Source organism: Amphiura filiformis, chromosome 6 (assembly GCF_039555335.1).
Source record: "Amphiura filiformis chromosome 6, Afil_fr2py, whole genome shotgun sequence".
Classification (NCBI taxonomy): Eukaryota; Metazoa; Echinodermata; class Ophiuroidea; order Amphilepidida; family Amphiuridae; genus Amphiura; species Amphiura filiformis.
The window spans coordinates 56,491,730-56,518,173 of record NC_092633.1 but is presented as its reverse complement, the minus strand read 5'-3'; the positions used below and the strand labels follow the sequence as shown (position 1 = coordinate 56,518,173).

General features: G+C 38.2%; 2 protein-coding genes and 2 non-coding genes across 4 annotated transcripts in view; 1 reads left to right on the top strand and 3 right to left on the bottom strand.

Annotated features, from left to right (window-relative positions):
* Positions 1 to 6,218, top strand: part of LOC140155696 (replication factor C subunit 4-like) — a 443,685-nt gene extending 437,467 nt beyond the window's left edge. Inside the window, exons 7-11 of the mRNA XM_072178628.1 lie at positions 880 to 949; positions 2,660 to 2,854; positions 4,132 to 4,257; positions 4,708 to 4,833; positions 5,826 to 6,218. Of these exons, the coding sequence (XP_072034729.1) occupies positions 880 to 949; positions 2,660 to 2,854; positions 4,132 to 4,257; positions 4,708 to 4,833; positions 5,826 to 5,990 (682 nt within the window). The 3' untranslated portion in view covers positions 5,991 to 6,218. The remainder of the gene's footprint in view (positions 1 to 879; positions 950 to 2,659; positions 2,855 to 4,131; positions 4,258 to 4,707; positions 4,834 to 5,825) is intronic.
* Positions 6,219 to 11,374: 5,156 nt separating this feature from the next.
* Positions 11,375 to 24,821, bottom strand: LOC140155688 (eukaryotic initiation factor 4A-I-like). Its single transcript, XM_072178617.1, has 10 exons — positions 24,668 to 24,821; positions 21,666 to 22,218; positions 20,785 to 20,917; positions 20,037 to 20,176; positions 18,092 to 18,257; positions 16,839 to 16,951; positions 15,619 to 15,762; positions 15,124 to 15,261; positions 13,888 to 14,059; positions 11,375 to 12,917 (listed from the first exon to the last, which is right to left on the bottom strand). Exons 1-9 carry the CDS (start codon positions 24,691 to 24,693, stop codon positions 14,015 to 14,017), a joined length of 1,458 nt encoding a protein of 485 aa, XP_072034718.1. The 5' UTR covers positions 24,694 to 24,821; the 3' UTR covers positions 11,375 to 12,917; positions 13,888 to 14,014.
* Positions 17,358 to 17,602, bottom strand: LOC140156114 (small nucleolar RNA SNORA73 family). Its single transcript, XR_011859479.1, has one exon. It is a non-coding gene; the product is annotated as a small nucleolar RNA SNORA73 family (small nucleolar RNA).
* Positions 21,022 to 21,260, bottom strand: LOC140156115 (small nucleolar RNA SNORA73 family). The gene has a single exon (XR_011859480.1). It is a non-coding gene; the product is annotated as a small nucleolar RNA SNORA73 family (small nucleolar RNA).
* Positions 24,822 to 26,444: the final 1,623 nt, after the last annotated feature.

Below are 26,444 nucleotides of genomic sequence, written 5' to 3'. Positions count from 1 at the left end.
CAAATTTGTTAGGCTTATATTGGCGAAAAAATGAGACTCTTAAAATTGTGTGTTGAGAATTGTGCGCACGCAGTTGGGCACAGCACTTACACTAGTTAAGGATTGCGTAATGCATGACTGCAATGCACTTATGTGAATGTACACAAGTAAAAGTTGGTACATGTACTTTATTGATGTCCGCAGCAACAAAAGCAAATAATTTTCGCCAATTATAACCCGAACAAACTTAACCAATTCTGTACTTGTCTCTCTTGAGAGTTTCTGACTTCAGGGGTCAGTTACCACATCTGTTCCAACTTCCATGACACCTCTGTCACTTTCAGAAAGATATTAGAGTGATTTGATGAGAGTATGATACAGGTGTCCTGTTCAATTCTTAGCAAATCAGCGCTGTATTGATAACATAATTATTTGCTTCATAGAATTCACACCCACAAACCTCCTCTGACAGTGAATGGAATTTGTCCAGCATGATATCACAAGGTGTCACCATAGATAAAATGATTTATAGTAACGATTGTACACTGACAAAAAAAGCTGACAAGATGTTCGGCAGGGTCAGATCTCTAATTGCCGGTTTATAACCGGCTTATTGTGGTTTAATAAACATGGAATACATGTATGAATGTATGTGTTATGGAAGAACATGCTTTTTGTGGATGGAATTTATGCATGTAGCTTCTTATTCTTGTAGCACTAGTTACTTTCAGCATGGTATTCAAAATCCAGGCAAGATTCTGTGATATGAGCACAAAATTGTCTGTCATTCATAAGGTGTATGTTTATTTCTTTTTCTCAAATCAAGAGGATAAAAAAATCCCAAATATTGCATTCATTTGCTCATGGTACTAACTCATATGTATATTGATTTACTTGTAGTGGACGACCATGTCCGCCATATAAAATAGTGATATTGGATGAGGCAGATTCAATGACAAAAGATGCCCAGGTAAGCATTCTAGCTCTACAATCTTCCATGAATTTGTAGAAATGAAGATCACAATAGCAAATTATGAAATCAATCCATATATATGGCAGATAAACAGGAGGCTAAATCAGCTGTTCCAGTTGAAATCCATACACCCCCTTTGTAAGACATGACACAGGGAGTGTGGATTTCAATTTGGGTTACCTAAATGGGTGACTACATTTGAATCTACACCCTTATTTGTGGGTGATCAAGGTAATGTCTTCCATGGAATAGCCCAATGGAGTCCGGTCCAGATTCTTCAACCCATCAACCAACCAAAGGTCTGTGAACGACTAACATGTGCAGGCCTGCAGTAAATTCCCAGTGAGATCCTTGATTTTGAATTGGGTAGGGATATGCAGCTGGGATTTCCAAAAAATATACTCCAAAAATAAACAAAATTTAATGAAAGTGAACCCCAAAATTACTACTTTCTGCTTATTTCTGCGAAAAAATACGCTAAAAATCTTTTAAGAAACAATAAAAAATCTTCACTTTTTTTGAAGAAAAAAAACATCCCATCTGTAAACCAGTTGTAAAGTGTGACCCAAAGTTGTACCTAAAAGCCTCAAAATGCACCCTCAAATGCTTGCTCCAAACCTAGGCATACAAAATTTCAGGTTAAAACATTTGATTGCAGGTTTTTTGATTGTCCAAATTTCCACTTTCTTTTAATAGCTTTTAATTTTAGGCTGTGCTTTGCCTTTTTAGCCAACTTCACACACTTTTAAAAGTATTCATTCTCATGCCTACAAACTTACTGCTGGTTTGTTGCCACTTCGTTCAAGGCCATCTTATACATATGCCATTGCTTCATTCTGGTCTCTAACCCTACCTTTTATCCTAAAATCTATAACCTAATCCTAACCCTATTTAACAAATCGCTTCTACTGGTATCAGCTATTGTAAAGTCTTAGTAACACTTCAAAAAAGTTAGTTCACCTTTCTATATGACCTGATATCTGCAAGACTAACGTATCATTCAATTCAAATTGGTCTTGGCACACACCATCAAAAGAATCATACCACTAAATCACTGAATATGAACCCAAAGAGGTGCTTTCATGCATGAGTGAGCTCATGGTCTGCTTCAGGTGATCCCACAGATGCTTGATGGGGTTTAGATCTTGGGAGTTTGCTGGCCAAAGCATTACCATGATCCTCCTAGAACTCATTATTACACACATGATGAGGATTACATACATACAAATGCTGCATCAGGCAGTGAAGTCACACTCCATCCTTTTTGAAATGGGCCAATCCATCATTCAGTATGACCTCACTCATGCACGAAAGCATGTTTTTCCCCTTTTTTTATACTCTCAGATTTTGTTGGTATGATCCACTATAATGATGTGTGCGTTTTGAAAATATAAGGGGAACTTGCTTATATTAAATTGTTTATTACATATTCAAATTAAAATAGTAATGATAAAAAAGAGGGCTAAAGTTAATTATCACCCAAAAAGTTTAGGATTAGGATAAGGATAAACTGAAAACTGAAACTAAACTGGATTATGAGATTAGGATTATAGTGGGGTGAAGACAATGATAATAAAGTTTCTCCAATTCTGGTCATCTTCTTTCTGTCAGTATTTTACCATGAACAACCAGGTTCAGAATGCATTATTATAAAGTTCAAATGTCTCAAATGTTGTGACTTACACATAGTTTTTAATCTGTTCACAGGCTGCCCTGAGACGCACAATGGAGAAACAGACAAAAACAACACGGTTCTGTCTGATATGTAACTATGTCAGCCGAATAATTGAACCTTTAACTTCTCGTTGCGCAAAATTCCGATTCAAGCCACTCGCAAATGATGTGCAGGAGCAGAGAGTGCGGCTGGTAATGGGGAAAGAAAACGTAAAATGCGATGATGAGGTAAGCGTATATTAAATTCAAGTTTCAGCACTTTTTAATATTCGATTTGACATAATAAATTAACCTTAACCCCTGAGAATGAAATGGAGCATATCTACAGTGTGTGAGTGTTAAATATTGGTATGATTCTTCAGATGCAGATTGTATCCAATCAGTGTTATAACACAGTGCCTGTTGCTGGTATTGGTAAGCAGCTAAACTGCTTCCTTTCTAGACATTCTCACCATCTATAATTTGTTCAGCCTTTAATTGACAAAAAATGAGACTCGTAACATTGTGCATGCACACAGTTGGTGGCAGCACTAACGCTTGTTGCACATTGCATAGTGTGTGACTGGCGCGCGAGTATGGTGTTGGGATATTCCAGTACTGTTGAAATCCATGCACTGATGAAAGACATGACCTTAATCTTCCACACAGGGGTGAGGGGGTAGGGTAGGGGTAGATTTCAAATGAAGTTGCCTATTCCGTTAACACCATTTGAAATTCACACTCCCTATGTGGAAGATTAAGGTTATGTCTCCCATAGGGGGTGTATGGATTTCAACTGGAATAGCCCATTAAAATAATTCATAACTTGGCAACCAAGTATACTTGAATGTAAGGATTGGATAAGTTTACATAAAATAAAGATGATAACATTTACCGAATTGCAATCACCTCCTTTGGCCTGGTTGAATCACAGAAGATATCTTCCCAGAATCCTTTGCAACATGATGCAACTCTTCATTACATGAAATGACACTCCTATTATTTTATACAAGTTTCCTTTGTTTTCATATTAAGAATAGATAGTGGCTAAACATGGATCGATTGTTAAGAAATATAAACATAATTTGTAAGATTTGGATGTGCTCTGTACATCAGGAATGTTATGTCACTATATCAACCCATGTTGAACTAGATAGCAAATTTAGTACAGAAATTGAAATGGAAGAAATGCATTGTGGGAACTTGGAAGTATTCTGGTTGGATCAGATCAGAAAAGATATCTTACACTTCCCACAATGCAATTCTTCCCTGTACTTATTTTTCTATTCAGTGCAACATGGGATGATATAGTGACAAAAATACCTCAATTAGCAGAGCTCATCCAGATCTTGCAATTGAGGTATTTTTTGTTACCATCAACCCATATGCTGCACTGAATAGCATCTCAGTAAAGAGAAGACACACATTATGGGAAGTGAAAGATATGCTCTCTGGGGTCAAATTGTGTCACCTGTATCGTAGGATGTTCTTTTTCTAATCTTTCCATATGGATTCTTTTCAATTAGGCAGTACAGGCTATCATCAAGACATCAGAAGGTGACCTGCGTAAGGCTATTACAACATTACAAAGTGCACACAGACTCAAAGGTGAAGAAGGAATCCAAGTCAAGGATATATATGAAATAGCAGGGGTGAGTCTGTGATTCTGGCCAAAAAATATTGTTTGTTTGCCCACAAGCAACCAACCCAAAAACACACACATTTTGGGTGTTTTATTTTGGACTAATAAGTTTTTCCTTTGGTCTTGACAAAGAACTCTAAATAGCTAATATAATTAATTTATTATATATATATATTTCGGAAAAGTAGTTGTTTCTGTTTGTTTATTGCCTGTGTTCAAGCTAATATCTCATTTAAAAATGATGCTTTTTGTAGGATCCAATAGTTACTCTCAGAGAGTTGACTTTCATTTTGTATACAAACTTTTAAAATGAATTTGGTTAATATTTTTCAGACATTATTCTTTGGCACATTTGTAATTTTATACAAGTCTAAACTTGCACTAGAATTGGAATTGGCAAAATATGCTTGAAACTTGATGGTACTTGTTTTGAATCAATACATGTTCTGACCTTTTCCAGGTAATACCAGATGACTACGTGGCTACCATTTTGAAAACTTGTTCCAGTAATTCTTATGAACAACTTGAGGTTGCTGTTAAGGATTTGTTGAGAGAAGGGTATTCAGCCATGCAGGTGATATCACAAGTAAGTCATCTCTTGGATACCCATCAGCTTAAGCAGTAAAATCAAATTAAATCATTCTTATTTGGTTGACAGATATTTGGATTTGGTCTGCTCCCCTCCCCATAAAATGCGGTACCTGCTACTAATTATCAAAGCAGGAATATGCCGTATTGGATTGTCATATGGGGACTAAAATTGCACTTCTGTCATTTTTAGGCGAATTGTCATAAAAGCCTATTTAACCATACAAAGATTTAGAGCTTATTGTGTGTAACCAACAAAACACAGCATTCGTTTCACATACATATACCAACTTGCTAAATTGTAGTTTGCAATTTGGTGCGTTGACAAATTCAAGTAGCGTCTCTGGAGGAGGTAATTGATCCTTCGCACTGACCGCCATGTTGCCACTAAAAAGTAGTTCTCCCTGCAAACACACTTGCAAAAAGTGCATTTATATTTTCTGTGCTTTTCTAGTTATAACACGCTTTTGCAAAGCATACACTGTAATTAATGCATGCATTTGAAAGACATACCGTATTTCGTCAAATAGTCGCCCCCCCCCTCAAATAAACGCCCCCACCACTTTTTTCAACCAAGATGTTTCAAAAATGCCGATATTTCCATCATGTGCTATCTTGTGTAGTAAGCTTACCAAGTTGTGCACATGGTCGATAATAGCGTCAATAATTGGCAAAAATCTGGATCAGAAACCCGGAAGTGAGCCAGAAGTCAGTGTTTCTAGTTCATAGTTCGTCATTTTAGAGTGTGTTTTAGTTTACCTAATGATTTTAACGGAATTATCGGTCTAAAATTGACCTTGAATAAACGCCCCTCCTTGGGAAAATGTAACGCCCCCGGGGGTGTTTATTTGACGAAATACGGTATGCACACAGAACACACAATTTGTGGGTGAATCTCTTTTTGAGATGACCATTCAAAGGGTCAATAACAACAGATGCATCATCTTTGAGGCAACACTTACATTTATTGTTCTACCCTTCCCCCCTCAGGTCAATGACATCATTGTAGAGAAACCAGAGCTGAACGACAAACAGAAATCCTTGATTTGTGAGCGGCTTGCTATTGCTGACAAGAGGTTATGTGATGGAGCTGATGAATATCTGCAGATAATGGATCTGTTTACTATTGTTATGACACAGTTTTGTTCTTCATAAATGACTCCATGGAAATATGTGACATGATCATGAAATTGAGATGAAGGTTTACAATACCTAAGAAAAATGGCATTGTATAGATGATTTGACATTTGGTACTCTCTCAGTTGGTCTGAGATTTAAAAAAATACAGGGCAAAAGTGTATAGTCTATATGGAGTAAGTGGATTTTTTTTGTATAAACTTTGTTTCAAAGCAAATACCGTAATACCAACAATTTTATCAACTTGCTTTAGTATTTATGTGGTTAAACAACAGAGGGCATCAAAGAATGTTAACATCATTGGTCAACTCATACATGCTAATGATGTCAGAATTTCAGTAATAGCACACTTGGTTACTGAACAACTTTTAAAAAGTTACTTTGTTATGATAATATCTAAATTGTTTGCTTTAGCCAGGCTGGATCAGATCATGTCACACGTATATCACAGTGCCAAAGTATCTGCTACCAGAATTAAAGGGGGAAATGATTTTTGAACCACTTGAAGCTTCTGCCATTGTCATGTTGGATTGATTGAATGATCCATGTTGTTTTTGGTTCATGAAATCATTTTCATCTTACCTAGGGATGGGATGAGTTTGAGTGATATACTACAGTTGGATAAGAATCATCATATCAGATTTGTTACAGGATGTATTGTTTACCTTGTAGTCTGCACAAATTTCAATATAACTTGCACTTGTTATTACGCACTATTCAAGTACTTTCTCACCCCACGGAGGGGGAGGGGGGGGGCACTCAATTGAAATTTTGGTTGGGGTGTGCCGATCTTTGGGAACTAAGAACTTATTTGGGGGAAAATAGGGGCTTGATGAACTGAAAATGGGCCATGGGTCAAATTATAGTCCTTTGAGCTAAAATATTCCAAAATTTCCCAAATTTAAGCTAAAGAGCTATAATTGTCAGAGGTTGAGGCGCAAAGAACTGGAGCATGATTCAAATGTGGGTTAAGGAACTGCCGGAGAGCCTGAAAAAGGGACCCTTGGCCGCCGCACATACCCACCCATACCACTTTTACATGTGAGTGTCCCCTCGGGGACCCCACCCCCTTTTCCAGGGAATTGGAGAAATGATGGGGCGTGTAGATTGCAGGATCGGGAGATTATACATATAATACATGTTACAAAATGCTGCACGCCCCACCTCTGGAGTGCACCAACCAGTCAATCCCAGGTTACAATCAACACCAGTGCCCCACATTTCCTGGGATGGGGGTTGGGGAAGTACTTGGAAAGTGCATTGCTTTTCTACATTATAAACAAGCGTGAAGAGAGTGTGAACTATGCCCAAATTTAAGATAATTGTTTGTGTAATACAGCATGGAATTAGCCTAGCACAGAAATTATCGATTGAAGGATTACACAGCTTTATTACATAAGCTGCTTCAATGGAGTCTACACTAATCTAACTTGTGAATATCGTACACCAAGGATACACCAACATTTAACATTTCCACGCTAACAGAAGTGTGAGCATCTGAAGATATACTCACTTCACCCCAGGGGGCCATTATGATAGGGTGATGTGGGAGTGGGACAAAATGTTTTCACAACACTCACTGAATGAGTTTATCTTACAAGCAAGAAAAAGAAAAATGGACTCCATTGCAAGTATTGGGCTTGGGCCAAAACCTTTATGAACTCAATTTACCAAAATTCATGATATTAAATACTGCGGACCAAGTTTGAACTCTTGTTATCTTAAAATCAAGTTTTTAAAGCCTTATTAAAACGCATCATACGAGTTACTTGCCTGGTCACCAAAATACTCTTGTTCACACATTTTTTGTTCATGCATGTGTAAAGTACTTCTTGAGTCCCTCTCCACCCCTACTTAATGTAATACTGTAATGTATACATGGGGGTAGCGAGATGTTGTTTATGACCAGTGGCGTAGCGCCATGCCCCCCCCAATCGATTGCAAAATTGAGAAAATCCCATAGGAAAATTGCCAAAAAACAGCTTGGGCCCCCCAACCAGCCCCGGTTGCCCCCAATCATGATCGGTGCCCCCCCCCCCCAATCTGATGACCCACGCTACGCCACTGTTTATGACCAATTTTGATTTTTGAATATATTTTTGTTTTATATATCATATATAGGCCTAGTTAATAGCAAGTTAAAGAATTCATTGCTAATAAACTCATGCTGTTGAATTTTGTGCACAATGCATCAACAGACAGTTTAGAGCAAAATGGCCAATGTCATTTTTATTGTACAGTGCAACAGCCTTTTCAAAATGTGGTAGGTAGTCTCACCTCAACCTCACCTCACCAGGCTGTGTTCGACCATTGTTGGACGTAGCCAAAATATGGCACTTGGATAGCATGATTAGTCTGTTAATGTTTACGGGGCATTCCATCCCCATGATCGATGTCAGATCAACTGGTTCATGCTATCTTTGTTTGGAAGCACAATCATAATGATCAAAACACAAAGCCAGTGGTTTAGTCTTGGGTTGAAAAGAGGTTGTGCAAACCTTGCTTGAATCTCATTTTAAAAGCTATGCGCGCAGGGTCCAGAGACTAAATGGTTGAATACACTACATTCCTCTAGTGGATCGGTCTGCAAAGGTATACACAAGGTATTGTCTCATGGCTTGAATAATATGGGTTGATTGGGGGGGGGGGTGCAGTTACGTCCTTATGGCATCCTGTATAATCTGTTATACCAAAGAATTTGGTGGACGTATAACATTGTATCTTGTGTTTTGAAAATTTCTTAATAAAAGAAAGACAGTAAATCTTTTGAATTGCATTATGTATTTTCATTTGTGTAATTAGCCACTAATGGGTGAATGGAGACCTGTGTCCCCTTATAAGGGACGGACGGGCACATGTTTATTAAGGGGGATTTTTGGATCACCACTAGGTTCCCATGCTTGTACAGGGGTGCCCAACTTGCAGCCAAAGGTAACCCTAACCGGAACTATAAAATGTTGACAACAAGGAGAAGGTAGGCAACACTGTTAGATGTGTTATTACAAAGCACAATGTCCAGGGGACCTACTGGCTATGAACCGCTATTTGTCTTTTAGTCCAATAAATTCCCATTAAACCATCATGCAAATCTTGTTAAATTTGCTGTATTTGGTAGAGATATAAACATCTAAAGTAATTATGCATCAAAATCTACAATTGAAATAGTAAAAGGAAACTCAATTTTACAAATTTTGATACCTCATTTGTCTTATAGCCCAAAATGTGTTGCCATGGTCATGGTGACCCTTTGAAAGAAAAAGACCCCACTCAAAAGTAGCATTTATTGCTATATGTAGTGTGCCTGGTCGTCACTGGTCACAGCACAGGTATTTGAGGAGAGGGTCATCCTTGACCAGTCATGCAGAGAATGTAATGGTACACTGACTTGAGCAGCTGTTTAGTACAACTTTTGAAAATGCATCTTTTTCATTCAAGGAGTCACCAACTTTGAGCTATCCAGACAAATGAGGTATCAAAATTTGCAGAACCTGGGTTTGTTTTCGCTATTTGGGAATTTCGGTTCAGAAATTTGCATTACTTTTGAGTTTTATATTGTAATTAGGGGTAATTCAGTATCGGGTTACGTAATGTTACTATGTCAACGGGATCACGCGCTAGAGTAATGAACCACGATCGAAATGATCACCACATAAAGTATATGGCACTCGAAGGCATACCAAAGTAGCGTGATCCGGTAACCAAGAGAATTACGTAACCACTTCGATGCTGAATAGAGGTTATCAACTTTACTCATGCGTGAAGAAAAGGCGCTGGCTCTCGTAGTATTCCTCATTCAACCAATTCAATGCACTACCTCAGAGTTGCCTGCATGACTTTGGCGGGCTATTTTGAAACAGTCATGGTTGCACATGCAGGTACCTCTTTTTAAAGTCCTAAACAAGGTATAGCAGTCACTGATAGGATATCCAGCTTATAGAACACAGATAACCTCTATTACTTTAGGTAGGCGTTTAGTAGTGCCGAGGCATTTCAACAGCACCCTTATTTATTCAAATGTTGTTGACCTTTTAAACTTGGTGGAAAAACACAAGCAATGTGTTCCTCTAGTCGTAAGCAAAGATGCCACTTTTCATGTTTTGGCCTGAATTCAGGTTTTTTGCGCGTACAAATTTGCATGTTTTTATATATTTTCATATTTGGGACTTTTTGGCCTACACACCCGTGCCTTTTCAGGTTTTTTTCACCAGTATCAGGTTTTTTTTGTTTTAAAGTGAGCGGCATGTCGGCATAAGGATTCACATTTTAGTAGTTTGACCTATCTACAACGACAACGTACAGTTACGGAGACTGTGGAGTTAAGCTCAAAAAGGTTTTGTAATGTCGGTAGGTTTAAATTTGGCTCCACAGGGAGCCAAGATTTTGTTGTAGTTGTCTCAATTTTTTTTCCACAAGTCAGAAAATAATACTATGCGCTATGTGGCATGTTTTGTTACCCGTAACACAATAGGACAATACCCATCAAGTCAATTTTGATCTTGACAATTGCGTTACCTGAATAAAAGCTCCCTAGACAGTTACTTTTCCTTTTCAGATTTCTTGCAACAAGACAAATATTTTATTTGAGATCTTGATCAAATTCGGAGCAAATTTCATTTTCGCCCTGCAAAATTAGACGACTTATGTTGCTCTTCTGCTCATCCACTCCATTACTATACACTGTACATCAGAGGTCAAAGTAGACTTTCTGAATCTGTATTGCCAGGTCACGATTGTGCAAGTTTTGAACAGGTCCTTGATGCTCTGTGCAAAGATCAATGACCTAATGACCTTCTTCCACTAAAATAGGGGTACTGTTAAAATGTCTCCGTAGTCTAAAGCACTAATTTATACTATTTATCTGCCAAATATATACAACTGTAACATGATTTGCACCATTGTAGGGCATTTGAACTATTGCACTATTTGCTCCCATGAAACTGCCTCATGCAGCAAGAAAATAACATCAAAAACCTAACGCATAATATGTAGTCATTTCCTATATCGCTCAAAACAAAATGGTTGATAGGTGAAGTTTTGTCCTGCGAATTTTGAACTCAATCAGAACAACGCAACTATATTTCCTCAACTTATGCCAATTTGAATTACAAATGACATGCAAATTATGATTAAGGCGCAATGAGCCCATTTCAACAGCGGCGGAAATTGCCCTGAAGGAAGAAATATCCATAGTCGTCATTTTTCAAAACTTGTCCTTTTGTCATTCAAATGGGTCAACTTCGGGTAATAAAGTCACATTATGCCGAATGACATCAAAATACGCAGAACAAATTTCTCTATCAACTGTAATATTTGTTATGATGAAGTGTAGCTATACTTTTTGTGCAGTGTTATCTCAACCGGTAACATCCCCTTGCATCAAATTAGGCACAATTTACTCAATATTTGACTTGTACAAGTTATTTGTTTTTATTCCTCTTTTATGTCGACAGTGCCACAGTTTGGCAAAATATTACATAATTATAAATACTACATTATACTTGATGATCAGATCAATCCCTTTCAGGTCCAGTATAAATCAAGTCTACTTGACTACTAGGCTAGAACAAATAACAGTTTCCATGATATCATTTACTAGATTTCTAACTACTCAAATACAAACTGTTCCTGGAGTATCAATACCAGACATAAAGGGTTGCAGGTGCACCAATGCTCCCCTTAACAGAGTGCAGGGTTGAGTAGCTGATATCACCAAAACTTGGTCCTTTATGTCAACCATGATGAGCTGACATGACTAATAGATTAAGCACCATTAAAAGTGACAAAATACTTCCCTCAAACTGCAAGGCAAATTGTAAAAATTCTAAATGTACTACACATCTAGCAATGAGAAGTATACACAAAATACAATAAATTACACATATGCACAAAATATGACAAAAGCATTTGCATTTTGAGTGAGTCACACACTTGATTGTTGGATAGGCTTTGGTTAGACTTGTGCAAAGCTAGTCCTGAAAGGGCTCAACATTAACTCCCATCTTTAAACATGACCAAGTAAATATTTCTTCTATTGATGACTAAATGACAAATTAAGAATGGTGTACGATTACTCCGAGCCCACAGTGAGACTGCTCTACCCCACCTTACTCTCCCACACTGATAGCCTCTTTCAGTTTCATGCCGAAGTACTGGCACTACCATATTTGTACACAGAACACACAAATGTTCACGGACGTACATGTCGAAATTCTTCACGGTTTCCATAATATTTTACAGATATCTTTGTTATATCTCCAGGTATACAATTACAATACAATAAACAGTACTATCTAAACTATCCAGTTAGCAATATTAATTTATTATTGATAACCAATGCAAACTTTTTTTTATCAAAGTTTAATACTATAACAAAATATGTTTTTATAACAGCTTCTCTTCACAGGCACACTGTACAAGAAACAAATTACCAATATGTAATGATTACCTTTTAATTTCTTTTTACCCAAAACAAATGATAAGTTATTAACTAGTTTACTACAACAAATACGGTTATGAATAGTGTGGGTTAGGGGCCACGCCTCACCGAGTCGGGAAAGTTTCCTTAAGTCTTTCTTCTTGCTTTTGCTCGCTATATTTGCTTGATCCACGGGACCAAAAGTTTATAATATACTGAGGATTATACCTCTTCAATGTTCTAATATAGCATCCAATTCACTAAGCCATTTAGCGCAGTGATATAATCTCTTGTTTTAAATATAAGAAACGCTTGAACAAAGCACATTCAAATATCTCCCAAAGCCAACGAGGCACAGCTGAGGGAATCGGAATTCAGTAAAGTCTCAAAGCAGGTCGGCAACATTCATGGGCATCTCTTCAACTTCAGTATTGTAAAACTGCTCAATATCATTCATGTTGCGTTTGTCCTCTGCCGTAACAAAGTTGATGGCCACACCTTTGCGACCAAATCGTCCTCCACGTCCAATTCTACGAAAGAGAGCAAATAGAAAACACAAGTTCGAGATCAATTTAGGCTTAATTCTCATTGCATCATTAGAACATGTTAATTTTCAACAACAATCCATAAAGGTTCCAATTTGTTTGCAACACGTTCTGATCAGAAAAGCAGTCTGGTGCTTGCAAGTAGTACATGTAGTAGCCAAGGATAATCTGTGAACATTTCTTGCTATCAAAGTGGCATCTCTGACAACAACGTATTGACTGTGGGTCGCTCAATTTTTTTATAAAGAGTTTCAACCAAAAGCATTTGATGAATGACAAAATTAATGTAGCAAAACATCTTGAGAGTGTTACAATGTAAAATTTTAACTACCTCCCCCACATTGTATTGCGACGTAGTGTTCTTCCCGTGACGGCCATCACTGTCATGGTTGACTTATCAAGCATTCTACAAGACAAGTTAGCTACAATGAGGTGCTTTTTTGGGAAGAAAATATTTGAACTCCAAAGATTGTCCATGATGGAACCTGCCAAGTTTGAACTGCTAGCAGACTTCAATTCAGTTTGGCTTCTTGCAAACCTACTTAAAAACGATTTTTTCCTGTGGACTGCTTGTTTTCATTATGTTATTTGTATTTATAACATTTTATAAATCATACTGATGAAAAATTGATAATTTCGCTAATCTTGGACAATACGACAGGCATCTTCAGAATGACAATAGTTGATCCTTACTTCCACTGACGAATCCCGACTGATGATGCAATATCAGCCAGGAGCTGGATCATAAACTTCTTGCATACAGGAAGTAAGCATCAACCATCATTATGAAGTTACCTGTCGTCCAAATAATGCAAAACCATCAATCCAGAGTTTTATGTACACATCTTTTGCTATTGATTTGGCATCTACCAACAAACCTGATGAATCTATTTAGTGATGCATTCAAAGCTTTTTTTCTTGCATCTAGAACCCCATTTCCTAAACAATTTCTTACCTGTGGATATAGTTCTCCCTGTTGGTGGGAAGATCATAATTGATGACCAGTGAGACTTGCTGGACATCGATACCACGGGCCAACAGGTCGGTGGTAATCAGCACTTTCGGCTGGAGCCAGAGCGAACTCAGCGCATGATGAGGTCACGCTCATTTTGTTGCATGTCACCGTGCTGTAAGAAAACAAAAGTATTAATATTTCAGTTTCTGGCTGCATCTCCGCAGCACGTATCCAATTTACTTTGATAATTAACACAGTACCAAACCCAGCTAGAATGACTACCGTAGCATTTGGATTAAAATGCTTCTTTTATCCATATCCACTGGTTTATTGAGATCCAGCTTCTTTCTTGTATTAAAACACAATTTCCTGGCAAAGAACATATTTTTGCAACATCATGTTATTTTTTGCGAAATTTATCATGAGATTTCTGAGCATACAAATTTCACAAATCAATGTCACTCGCTAAATTTGAATGCAAATGAAACGAATGTATATACAGATTTATAATATCAAAGTTTTCAGATTTGACCAAAAAGATCAATGACACTGTAGCAAAACATCTTGAGAGAGTTACAATGTAATATGTAACTCCCTCACCCACAATGCATTGCAACTTAATGTTCTTCCCGTGACGGCCATCATTGTCATGGTTGACTTATCAAGCTTTCTACTCGACAAGTCAGCTACAATGAGGTGCTTTTTTGGGAAAAAAAATTAAAACTTCAGATTTTGTCTGTGATGGGAGGATTTCAAATTCAATATTTTGTCTGTGTGGAAGATTTAATGGTAGCACAGTTGGACACAACCTTCCAAACTTTAACATCATGTAATGTATGCTTCTCTGCAAACAGAATACCATGAATTGAACTGTAAGAAAAACAGAATAATAGAACTACCTTTTTCAGTAGTCTGAACTACTTTTTTCCGTAGCCTAAACTGTAACCTGACCCAAGCTTCTATTAATTAATTTATCAAACTGGGATGCAAGTAGCCTTCAACAACAAAATCCTTACTTCTTGCACAGGATATTTGACTCTCTGATCCCGTTCTAACCAATGTCAGCCCCATTATCTCTATCATAGTTGGTTGTTAAGTATTGACAAAAGCCCATTTTGTATGTTTTCTTCTCCTTAATTTGGCCTGCACTATAAATTTATTATTTCCAACATTGGCCAGAGCAGATGAGGTGCTTTTTAGACTCATCAGGAAGGCAGCCAGTCAGTCACTACTTACCATCTGCGACACAGTGAAATCTCTACCTCTCATCTTATCCGTTAACCAGTCCACCTTTCTTCTGGTGTTGCAGAAGATCACAGCCTGTGTGATCGTCAAGGTCTCGTACAAATCACACAGCGTCTCCAACTTCCACTCCTGAAAAATAACAATCAATGACCTTTAATAAGAAATTCTTCAGTTTGTCTTTGTTATTCACGAAAACTATTAACCACTATTAAGGAGAATCGTTGCAAGATTCACCAGACCTGGTTTGACTTCTTATCTAGCTTTTGCAAATCAATTGTCTTTTTTATATAAGATTTGCTAATATGGTTTCTCTATTTTTGTCACATCCCATTATGAAGAAAATTGATTTTTGGAAATTGTTATTTAACTTTTGAAGCCGTAAATAAGGTCTCCAGTTTTAAGATTTTCTTTCATCTGAAGTCGAGTCGCAAGTTCTCCAAATATTGTTTTGTGATGATGTAAAATGATTGTTAGGTCATGACTTACCTCACGTTCTACCATAATGTAGAACTGTTTGATACCCTCTAGTGTGAGCTCCTCCTTCTTCACCAGGATTCTCACAGGGGCGATCATGAAACGTTGCGTTACATCTAATACGTCCGCTGGCATTGTAGCTGATAGCAAAACAACCTACAAATGATAAGTTAAGTAGGACATTTAGTTGAAACTCAAGGAAAAAACACTGCAGTACATGTACTTCCTCCATGAACTTGCTCAGAATTGATTCTTGCGGCATTTTAGTTCAGGAGAAACAAACAAGTGGCAGATGACACAATGTAGCAAAACATCTTGAGAGAGTTAAAATGTAATATTTAACTCCCTCACCCACAATGTATTGCGACTTGATGTTCTTCCCGTGACGGCCATCACTGTCATGGTTGACTTATCAAGCTTTCTACTTGACAAGTCAGCTACAATGAGGTGCTTTTTTGGGAATAATAATTACAATATTGCACTTTAAGATCTTGTCCACGATGGAACCCAAAATTTAATGCTAGCAGTAATCTGGAAGAGCGGACACAACCTTCCAAAATTCTGTATCTTGTATGCTTCTCAACAAACCTACTTTTCTTCAAACAAACTTCATGAAATGTCAGAATTCTAGAATTCCATGACTTTTTCCTTAGAATTGCTTGTTTCAGTATTCTTGTAACCTGGCACTGCTTTCATTGTATCATCAACAGAAAATCCTAGTACAAACCCCAAAAAAGTTAAAACAAACACATTCTTTTTAGTATAGGAGATGGAAGGATAAAAAAATCCTACACCTACAAACTTGCATCTCCTGCTCATACAAAAGGGCTGAATTCTGGGATGGGTTACTGGTCATCAACATATCAACAGAGGGAATCTACATAGATATCCAATACATGCATGTCCTGGTTGAGGTATTAAAAGAATGCATTTCGTATGAAGCTTTTCAATTCTATTTCACAAGCTGTTCCTGCATTTGCACATAATGCACAATACATATCAGGAATTATTAACCACAAACTTCATGGATGTAACCCATACCAACATCTTTCAAAACATGATCCATTCTTTAAATTTCAAGGTGTCAGTACTTGTTTGGTTTATCCTTACAGATTACAAGTACAGATTAGCCTAGCACAGAAATCTCCCATTGAAGGATTATACAGCTTTATTCTGTAGTGTAAGCTGCTTAATTCCTCAACAGAGTCTTTACATTAGTCGCACTCACTCACCTGTAGTGCTTTGGTGTTCAGCTGCTTAAATACGTCATAGATCTGATCCTTGAATCCTCTTGACAACATTTCATCGGCTTCATCTAAGACAAACATCTTGATGTACTCTGGATCTGTGTATACGCGTAACAATGTATCAATAAATTAGTACTTGTTTAACTTCAGAAAAAATGCAATAATGTGCTTGTTAAAACTTGTTGCTATTAGCCGATATGCCCAATCTTGCTCAAGCATCATGTAACACTCAAAAGAGTCTTGCAAGAGTCAATGTGTCTTAATGGTTATTTGATTGGACTTTGATTCCCAATAGCAAATGAAAAACGCAATTTTAGTGCTACGATGTTTAACCAAAGATTCGTGATGAGTTGACACAGAATTCACCTTTTTGTGATAGAAATAAATCTGTGACAAAAATCTAGTTAATACCAGTTGTGAAGTACACATTGAATATTAAAGACTCCATGTATAGAAGTTTAATGTTTGTCGGTTTAAAGTAACACAGCACCTTTTTGTTTTTCAAAATGTTTCTTGCATGGTTTATCTCCTCAGTAATTGCCACATAGTGACTCTGAGAATGTTTAGGAATATGCAAGAATTAGTCCACACCAGGTTTTCAGTGCAATGCACATCAACCCGGGAACAAAATTACTCTCCAACGTCATGGAATGGGAACATACATCAGGGTCTTGCAAAGAAGACTCAGCTCCCGTACGCCACACTGACAGTGCCAAGAGAAGGAGAGCTCCCTTGGATGCCATCGTTGGAAATTACTTGATTTACTCCAAAACTTCCTCAGCCCACCCCAAATACTAAAATGCTAAACATCTCCCCAGAAAGAGATGCTGGTGAATGGTGATTGTTGCTGGAAATGTTGAAAATACAATGAATACATTCCTCAATATATTTAAAATGGCAAGTTTTATATTTTGTTAACCATCAGGCTGCTTGATCGATAGACTGAGAAAGTTTTGAACACATGAATTGCTTACACACTTACACTATAAGTATAGGTTAACATGCTCAACTTTTATTCAACCAATTTACTGTCTACACTAGCTTCTCCCCCAATATTTTCTCCCACGTTTAAGGGAAAACCCCAAAATTACACAAATTTCCCTCTTTTTGCAGCAAATCAACAAATTTTGCCCCCCCCCCATAAAAAAAAATCCTGGTGCCGCCACTGATCGGGACCCCACTTCAATGGTTGCACACCAAAAAGTAACTCTCACACAACTAACTGCCAAATTACTTACTCAATGCCTGTCTCTTGATCATGTCAAAGACACGTCCAGGTGTACCAACCACAACCTGCTGTCCTTGTTTGAGTTTGCCTATATCCTCCCTCACTACGGTGCCTCCAATGCAGGCATGGCAAGAGACATTCATGTAGTCACCAAGTGCAATAACTACTTTCTGGATCTAATGGGGGAAAAAAGTTTGATCACATTCTTAAGTCTGAAATATGAAGTACATATCAATCAAACAAAGCATGGATGCGACACAATCTGACCCGTTAAACACTCAACACAAAATTGAGATGCCACCATTACCAACTTGCTCAGTAAATGTATAGCTTCGGCCATACTGATGTTGAAATCTGAACATTATTACTGCAAATTTTGGTCGGATTGGATCAGATCATGTCAGCATCATTCACACTCGGCAGTCCACGCTTTATAATGCGTGCCGGTTCGAAATTCTGAAAATTGGTGAAAGCGTGGGGGTTTAAACTTTTTGGGTAAAAAGCGTGGACTGATATAAAGCGTGGGATTCAAATAAAAAGCGTGGCGCTTCTTCCAACTTACAGTATATTTTTATTGAATGATAAAATAATCATAGTTCCAAGAAAAATCACCAAAACTTGCACACTATGTCGCAAGATAAAATTCCATTTGATGCAGGCTCGCGCTTGTTTACGTGAATCCAGTGCAATGTACACAATATCCTCCCGAAGCCCTGCCAAAACACCTACGCATATGTAAATGTCCGATTTTCCATGACGTGTTATTTTTCTTTACATTGATCGGATATGAGTGACGCTATTATCATGCATAATTGATTGAGCGAAGCAGCACGGAAGAAGTAGGATATAGTCGCTAAACATAGCGTCGCCAAGTTTCATGACAAGAACAACATTTGAACGCCATAAAAGTACAGTTATTCATTAAAATGCTTATTTTACAGTACAGTAGTAGTTTTTCACATATAATTTACATTGTTCACGTAATGTATCAACTTAATGGAGAGAAAACATCGGACTCGCACGCGTGTGAAATAGGTGCAGAATTCGGCGTACTTGATACTTCGAACCAAATTGCGTGTGACTTTGTCAGTTTACAAATAGCAAAAAGTAGTGGGGGTCAAGAATTTTCAGTATAAAGGGTGCCTCAGTAAAAAGCGTGGGGGTCAGGAATTTTCAGTATAAAGGGTGCCTCAATAAAAAGGGTGGGGGTAAAATAAAAAGGGTGGGAGTCAAACCCCACTGCCGAGTGTGTCATTTCAGACATTTGTACTATAGAAAAATTATCAAATTCGTGGACATCGTGGAACATTCAACTACGCTTGTTACTCCGCCGACTAATCATGCTAACTACACGCCAGCATAACGCCACTTCTACGCTGTCATATTAGCGAGGCTATCTCATGCACAACTGCTTACTACGCACACCACGCAAAGAGTATGTTCCACGATGTCCACGAATTTGATAATTTTTCTATAGGTACCGCTAGAATGTACCTCATTTCTTAAGGGAGTACTACACCCCTGTGGTAAATTTGTGACTATTTTTGCATTTTTCTCAAAAAATAATAACACACTGGTAACAAAAGTTATGTATATTATTGGGGCAAGGAATCCAATTACTATACTGAAATTTCAGTGACTCAAGGCAAGCGGTTCAGTATATATGATTGGAAATGAGGTACATCCTAGCGGTACCTCTTTTCTTATCATAAATAACGAACCGCTTGTCATGGGTCACTGAAATTCCAGTGTAGTAATTGGATTCCTTGCCCCTATAATATATGTAACTTTTGTTACCGCTGTGTTATTAGTTTGTGAGAAAAATGCAAAAATAGACACAAATTTATCGAGGGGTGTAGTACCCCCTTAACATATATAATGAACGAATTGTCTTGAATCACTGAAATTTGGTGGGGTATGAATCTAACCAGAAGTCCAATATTTGTCTTTCTTACCTGTTGCGCCAATTCTCTTGTTGGTGCAAGGACCAGTGCCTGTGTGCCTTTGCATTCAACATCCAGCTGTTCTAAGATAGCAATGGCAAAAGTGGCAGTCTTTCCTGTACCAGACTGCGCCTGGGCAATAACATCATTGCCTGCCAATGGAGAAAAGCAAAAGGTGAACAAACATTAAAAACTTGCTAATATTGTAAAGCAATGACATGTGTAGAAAACAGACTTGTACGAGTCCAGCTCGTCCGAGCCGAGTTGAATCTCGAGTCCGAGCCAAGTCAGGGCCTAGATTTCATAAAATCTTATGAGAATCATGAGGAGAATTGATTCTGTGGTTCTCGTCAAAATCTAGGCCCTGCAAGTCTAAGTCCTTTTGTGTCGAGGAGTCAGAGCCGAGCCTTTTTGTGTCCGAGTCCGACAAAAAGTGGACTCGAGTCAGAGTCCGGACTCGAACGATAAATAATTGATAGAAACACTATCATTGTTATACAAAAAACCTGGGGTGGGGTGGGTCGAACTCTCACACTATTATCCGTTGTCATCCTGATCTGGCCCTCCCATTATTAACCCTAACCCAACCGGTGCTTTTTGGTGCTCGAAAGGAAGGAAAGAAGTTAGAAATAAAAAGAGAAAACGTTTTTCCCGGATGCGGTTTTGAAACACAGACCCTTGACACAGTAGATCGACATCAATATTAATTTATTATGATACATTTGTCCTATTTCCCCACAATGAATCACTACCAACCTACCTTTACAACAGGGGATTATTGCACGTTGCTGGATAGCTGATGGCTTCTCAAAACCATAAGCATAGATTCCTCTCAAGAGATCCTCTCTCAGTTTCATGTCATCAAAGCTCTCTACTATCTCATCCCAGTTGCTCTGTTGATATATAAAAAAAACATTTTAATTATATTTCGGCTGGAAGGAGTTGGCCAAGAAAGATTTCAGTGCAACATACATCTAGTCGGCAAAGTTTAAATAGTAAATGTTTCTTGCATGGTTTATCTCCTCAGTAATTGCCACATAGTGACTCTGAGAATGTTCAGGAATATGCCAGAATTAGTCCACACCAAGACTTGTGCACAACCAACTTGGGGACAAAATTACTCTCCAACGTCATGGAATGGGAACATACATCAGGGCCTTTGCAAGAAGACTTAGCTCCCGTACGCCACACTGACAGTGCCAAGGGAAGGAGAGCTCCCTTGAGTGCCATCGTTGGAAATCAAGTACTTCTGAAGATGTGCAGGGGTGGATTTAGAGTGGGGCGCACGCCCCTCTAATTTTTTGAGAGGCCCCTGACTTTGTGTATCATTTGCAGAGTGGCACCTAACTTTGTGTGGGCAGTGGCGGTGCCAGGAATTTTTTTAGGAAAGTGAATTTCAGGGGAGGCAAAATCAATAAATTTTGCACAAAATTGCCGCAAAAAGTGGTATTTTTCGTAATTTTTGGTTTTAACTGGGGGGGGGGCAAGCGTTTGCTGACACTGTGTGTGGGAGCTGAGCCGCCGTGGCAGCAGCGGTGGCTCGGTGCCCCCTCGACTCAAAATTCCTAGATCCGCCCCTGATGCGTCTCTAAAATTTAAGACTCTGGCAAGTGGCAATCTGCATGCAACAGACTGGCTTACCTCAATAATACCGCCTGGTCCCATGCCTGGTGGACCCTCATCCCCTTCTGCTGATGGTGCGCCATCTTTGGGTGGACCAGTGAAGTCACCACCCCGAGGGCCGACCTCTTGTGTGAAGTCACCGCCCCGGGGACCGCCATCTCGATCCCTCCTGTCGCTCCAACTATGGTCATCACGATCCCTGTCCCTGTTGTAGTCTCTTGAACCTCTTCCTCCAAAGTCACGTCTTCCTCCAAAATCTCTGTCGTCACGAGGCCCTCTGTCGTCACGAGGTCCTCTGTCGTCACGAGGTCCTCTGTCGTCACGAGGTCCTCTGTCCTCACGAGGACCTCTGTCCTCACGGGGTCCTCTGTCCTCACGGGGTCCTCTGTCCTCACGAGGTCCTCTGTCCTCACGAGGTCCGCTGTCCTCACGAGGTCCTCTGTCCTCACGAGGTCCTCTGTCCTCACGTGGTCCTCTGTCGTCTCGTCTATCATCACGATTTTGATCGTCTTGATCAGGTTTACTACCTCGGTCAAGACCAGGCTCGCCACCGTCCCGATCAGGTTGTTGTCTGAAAAAAATTTAAATACAATCCTCATTGTTTTTGTTATTGTATACGGTCAGAGTGTGAGTGGCCTTGGACAAAAAAAAAACATTTAGAAAAGTATTTTTTGATATGTCGTAGGCAATGTTACCCTCTCTCTTTACTCAAGGGCTTAATTTGATAAATATGATGTGGTTTGATGGCAAATTTGAATAAGAGAGGGCGGACTTGGGATTATTTTTAGCAAATTTCCTGGCTGGCAACTTGCAGCTCAAAAACAAAACATTCCAAGCACGCACTTGGCGCAAAGTGTAACGCTTGCGATGCGCAGTGTCCAGTGACCTAATTTGATTGATCTGCACAAGTTGTTTTCACCGGTAGGCTAGCTCATTACACACACTATAGGTGGCGCTATTCGTCCATAGGGAAGTGGAATGTGCATGTACGGTCCAAAAATGGCTTTACTGTGGGGCTCAATGGAGAAAATCACTAAAAATTTATTTTGACAACCAAAACCTAAGTGATGTTGACTTATGTTGGTACTGGCATGATACTGGATTCATAAACTATCACATACATGTAGTGCAATCCATGTTCCACCAAGTCGACGCTCGATTTAGCTCAAAAGCAATTTGTGTGTAAATGAAGACCATCCAAAACAGCTTTCTTACAAGTTACAGTAAAGAATAGGAGGTCATCGGAGGTCATCTGGGGTCACATACAGTAGTGTGCATTGTACATGTGCCTGCTGTCACAATTTCACACACAAAATTTTGGGCAATTTGATGACACTATTTTTGTCTGTAACTTCAAAAGTATATGCACTAGAAACATGATTGACCCCTTATTGTTTAGGTAATTTAATTCTCTTTCAAATGAAAGAACTTTCAGCTAAAAATATTTAACTTCAAAATTTTATGAACATCCCTATCACCGCAATCCGCATGCATCATGCCGTAGCTCCGTCCCAGCCTATTCACCTTTCATATCATGTTTATAATGTAGGTATGCCAGGTCAGGTGAATTTAAATTTGCCATCAAACTGCATCATTTTATATATCAAATTAAAGCCCTTGAGTAAAGAAAGCCAACACTGAAAAACTTTTTGTCATAGCACTTTCCGTAGCAAAGTTACATCTAGTCAAAGATTGACTTTCATCAAAAAGATTCTGCTAGCAAAATTCCCAAAACAGCATTTATACGGGGATGTTTCTAGATCTTAGTCTCATGACGATAGCAGCTTTTTTTAATGAAACTGCTATCAAAATCCCTCTGAAATTCCATGTGCGAGTCTCATCACCAAAAAAAAATCATTAATTATCATATATTTGGGTCAAGTGAAGTATAGACAATATATTTACAAAATGTTTATGAAGGTTTCCTTGAGCAAGCGGTTCTTTTAAATTTCAATGTAAATTTGTATTGCCGGTTTAGCCCATTTTGGCTGACTAGCAAATGTGTTAACTGAGGTTTCCCTGTCATACCTATAATGTTATGTAATAATAATTGTGTCAAAAGTCCTAGTCCGAATAATCAGTCCCAGAACAAATTATTAATTTCTGACATGATCGTGTTCTGGGTCTGAACTGTTTCCATGTGAGTTTCCATGTGAAATCTTGATGGCAAATTGGACAAAAGAAGCACATGGTTCGACTTGACAGCTTTTTAATCCCTATTCATGTTACGTGAATCATGCTAATTTGCTATTGTGGACCATCCTTCTGATACTTGAGTGTTTGGACAAGCGGAACGGTCTTTTGTCTACCTCTCTTGTTTGTAAACAGACGAGGATGTCGAAATTGACATCCTCCCCGAATAGGAAAGTCAGCGTAATAGTACGGCACTACAAAAGTCCTACTCATATCACACGGGCGTACTGTACGGTAAACATGGTATTCAGAACCAATCGCAATTCGCAAGAACGTCGCATTCTCAAGTGTTTCAGAATATAAAAATGTAAACCTGTAGTGTATTTCACTATTTCAGACAGTTTTCTCGGGCTGGCATGAGATCAAAGGTTTCGCAATCACATTGTTCACGCACGTACGTGACGTCACAATGTCAATGACTGGCATTGCTGGTCTCATGGCATGCATGCACAATGTGCATGGTCTAAAACCGTACTTCTCCCGAGTCTTTTTCCACACAATTTTAGCACTATATACGTGATTAAGTAACATCAATAATACATACTCCTAGTAATCAAAATATGAGTTACATATTGTGTTCATTTATAACATTTATAAACAGATTTATTCCATGGACAACATAAATATCGCACCACCCGGCATTTTCGATATAGATCACACGTGTACAACATACATGCATATTTGACATACGTTCATCCCAATGAATTGTACAAGTGATATTTCCACGATCGGAAAGGACAGAACAGAAATCCAAGGGAAACCTAATTGCAAAATTACATTTTACATCATAATATGCCATCAAAATAATTTTTTTCTGTATAACTTACCTATAATCTGCAGAATCGTTGGACATTCTTAATCAACGTCTAGCGCGAAATATGAGAATGAATGAAAAGACAGATTACGGCTCAAACCAATTGTAACATTACGCAAACCCGGAAGTGATTAAATTAGAAGTAGTTCTTGTAACGATTCCTGCAGCTTTAAAAAAGAGAATGACAAATCATTGGAAATTAATTATCTTTGAAAATAAGCAACATCAATTAGAGTTTTTTCCAATTTAATTCGAATGATTTTAAAGAAATTTGATGTTGCGGAGTAATATTTGAGACGCCTTACTTTGGTGAATCGACGGGTTTCCCGGTCTACTCCCTGATTGTGTTCGTCATAGAGTGAAATTTCGCAATCTCACAATCTACCACATGGGCGCATCATACAAGTCTACTGTGACATCATATTGACGTCATAATGACAGAGTGACGTCATATTTGCCAAGCTTGTCAACTTTTTATTCCTCGAATTCTGCAATCTGCAAAAAGCGTTCGTTTTTCTTAGCGCGTCCGGCATGTCAGCTGAAAAAAATGGCAAATTCATTTTTCACTTAGTTTTTTTTATAGTTTTTTGTCGTAAAATCATAAAATTCTGAGAAAAATTTGGACAGAAAAGTTACTTTTGATTCCATACTCGCATTGGGTTTAGGTAGGGCCTAAAAACATTATTGATACTTCAATTGTGTAAATCAACTAGCCTACAATTTAATGCAGGAACACTCGAAATCTTAATGACATGTTAATTCAAAATTGTGTTTTAAAAAAATCTTTAAAAAAAAAAATCATTTTTGAACATAGGCCTACTGCAGTTACTGCCCGTTTTCCGATACACAATACACAGTGCTCTTACCATTGACGCGCGACCTCTACAAATAGCCTACGTTAAAAGTATGGGGATTTGCCTAGTTAACGTCGCTGTGTGAAAAATAACCGGCCAATATTAAAAGTACTCTTCTAAAGTTCTAGAAAATATAGTTTTGTAACATGTCCTAAATTTTTAGCTAATTTAGATGTTTGGAAATATGCGTAGGGCCTACTTTGGTGTTTTAGTGTATGTTATAGGTAATAGTACATTGCCTATAGTTAACGTCGCTGTGTGAAAAATAACCGGCCAATATTAAAAGTACTCTTCTAAAATTCTAGAAAATATAGTTTTGTAACATGTCCTAAATTTTTAGCTAATTTAGATGTTTGGAAATATGCGTACTTTGGTGTTTTAGGAAGGATATGTAAACGACAGATAACACCAAAAAATATGAAGAAATTATTTCCAAACCGTGTTAAGTCTGCAAACCACCATGCTTCTCATTTTCAAGAACGCTGGTTAACAATAAGCACGTATTGTCTCATTTCGTAAACAAAGACCACACAGAATTGTTCTCTAGCGCTCGCTTTATAATCGTTCAACCAACTGAAACGATAATACCAGCTCATTGCTCCACTGTAGGCCCTACGTGTAAAGCAGAAACATATGTTGTGTGTATTTAACCAGAGAAGATATGATTTAATCAGTTGAGCTGTTTTCAATGAGTGTATCTTGGTTTAATAGCTTTTAATGGGGTTTAAGTCCTGCAAAGGTCGAGGTGAATTCTACTGTAGACATGACTGCATCATGGTTGAACTGCCATGGGCTTTGACTTTTGAGACATACCGGTACGGTACGGTATAGGCATAGCAATTGTTTTTTAGCCTTAATTTAATTAAACGTTGTTTCTATTGTAGCTTATCGTATTACATTTAATTGTAATTTTACCATTTCTTTTGTATAAATGAA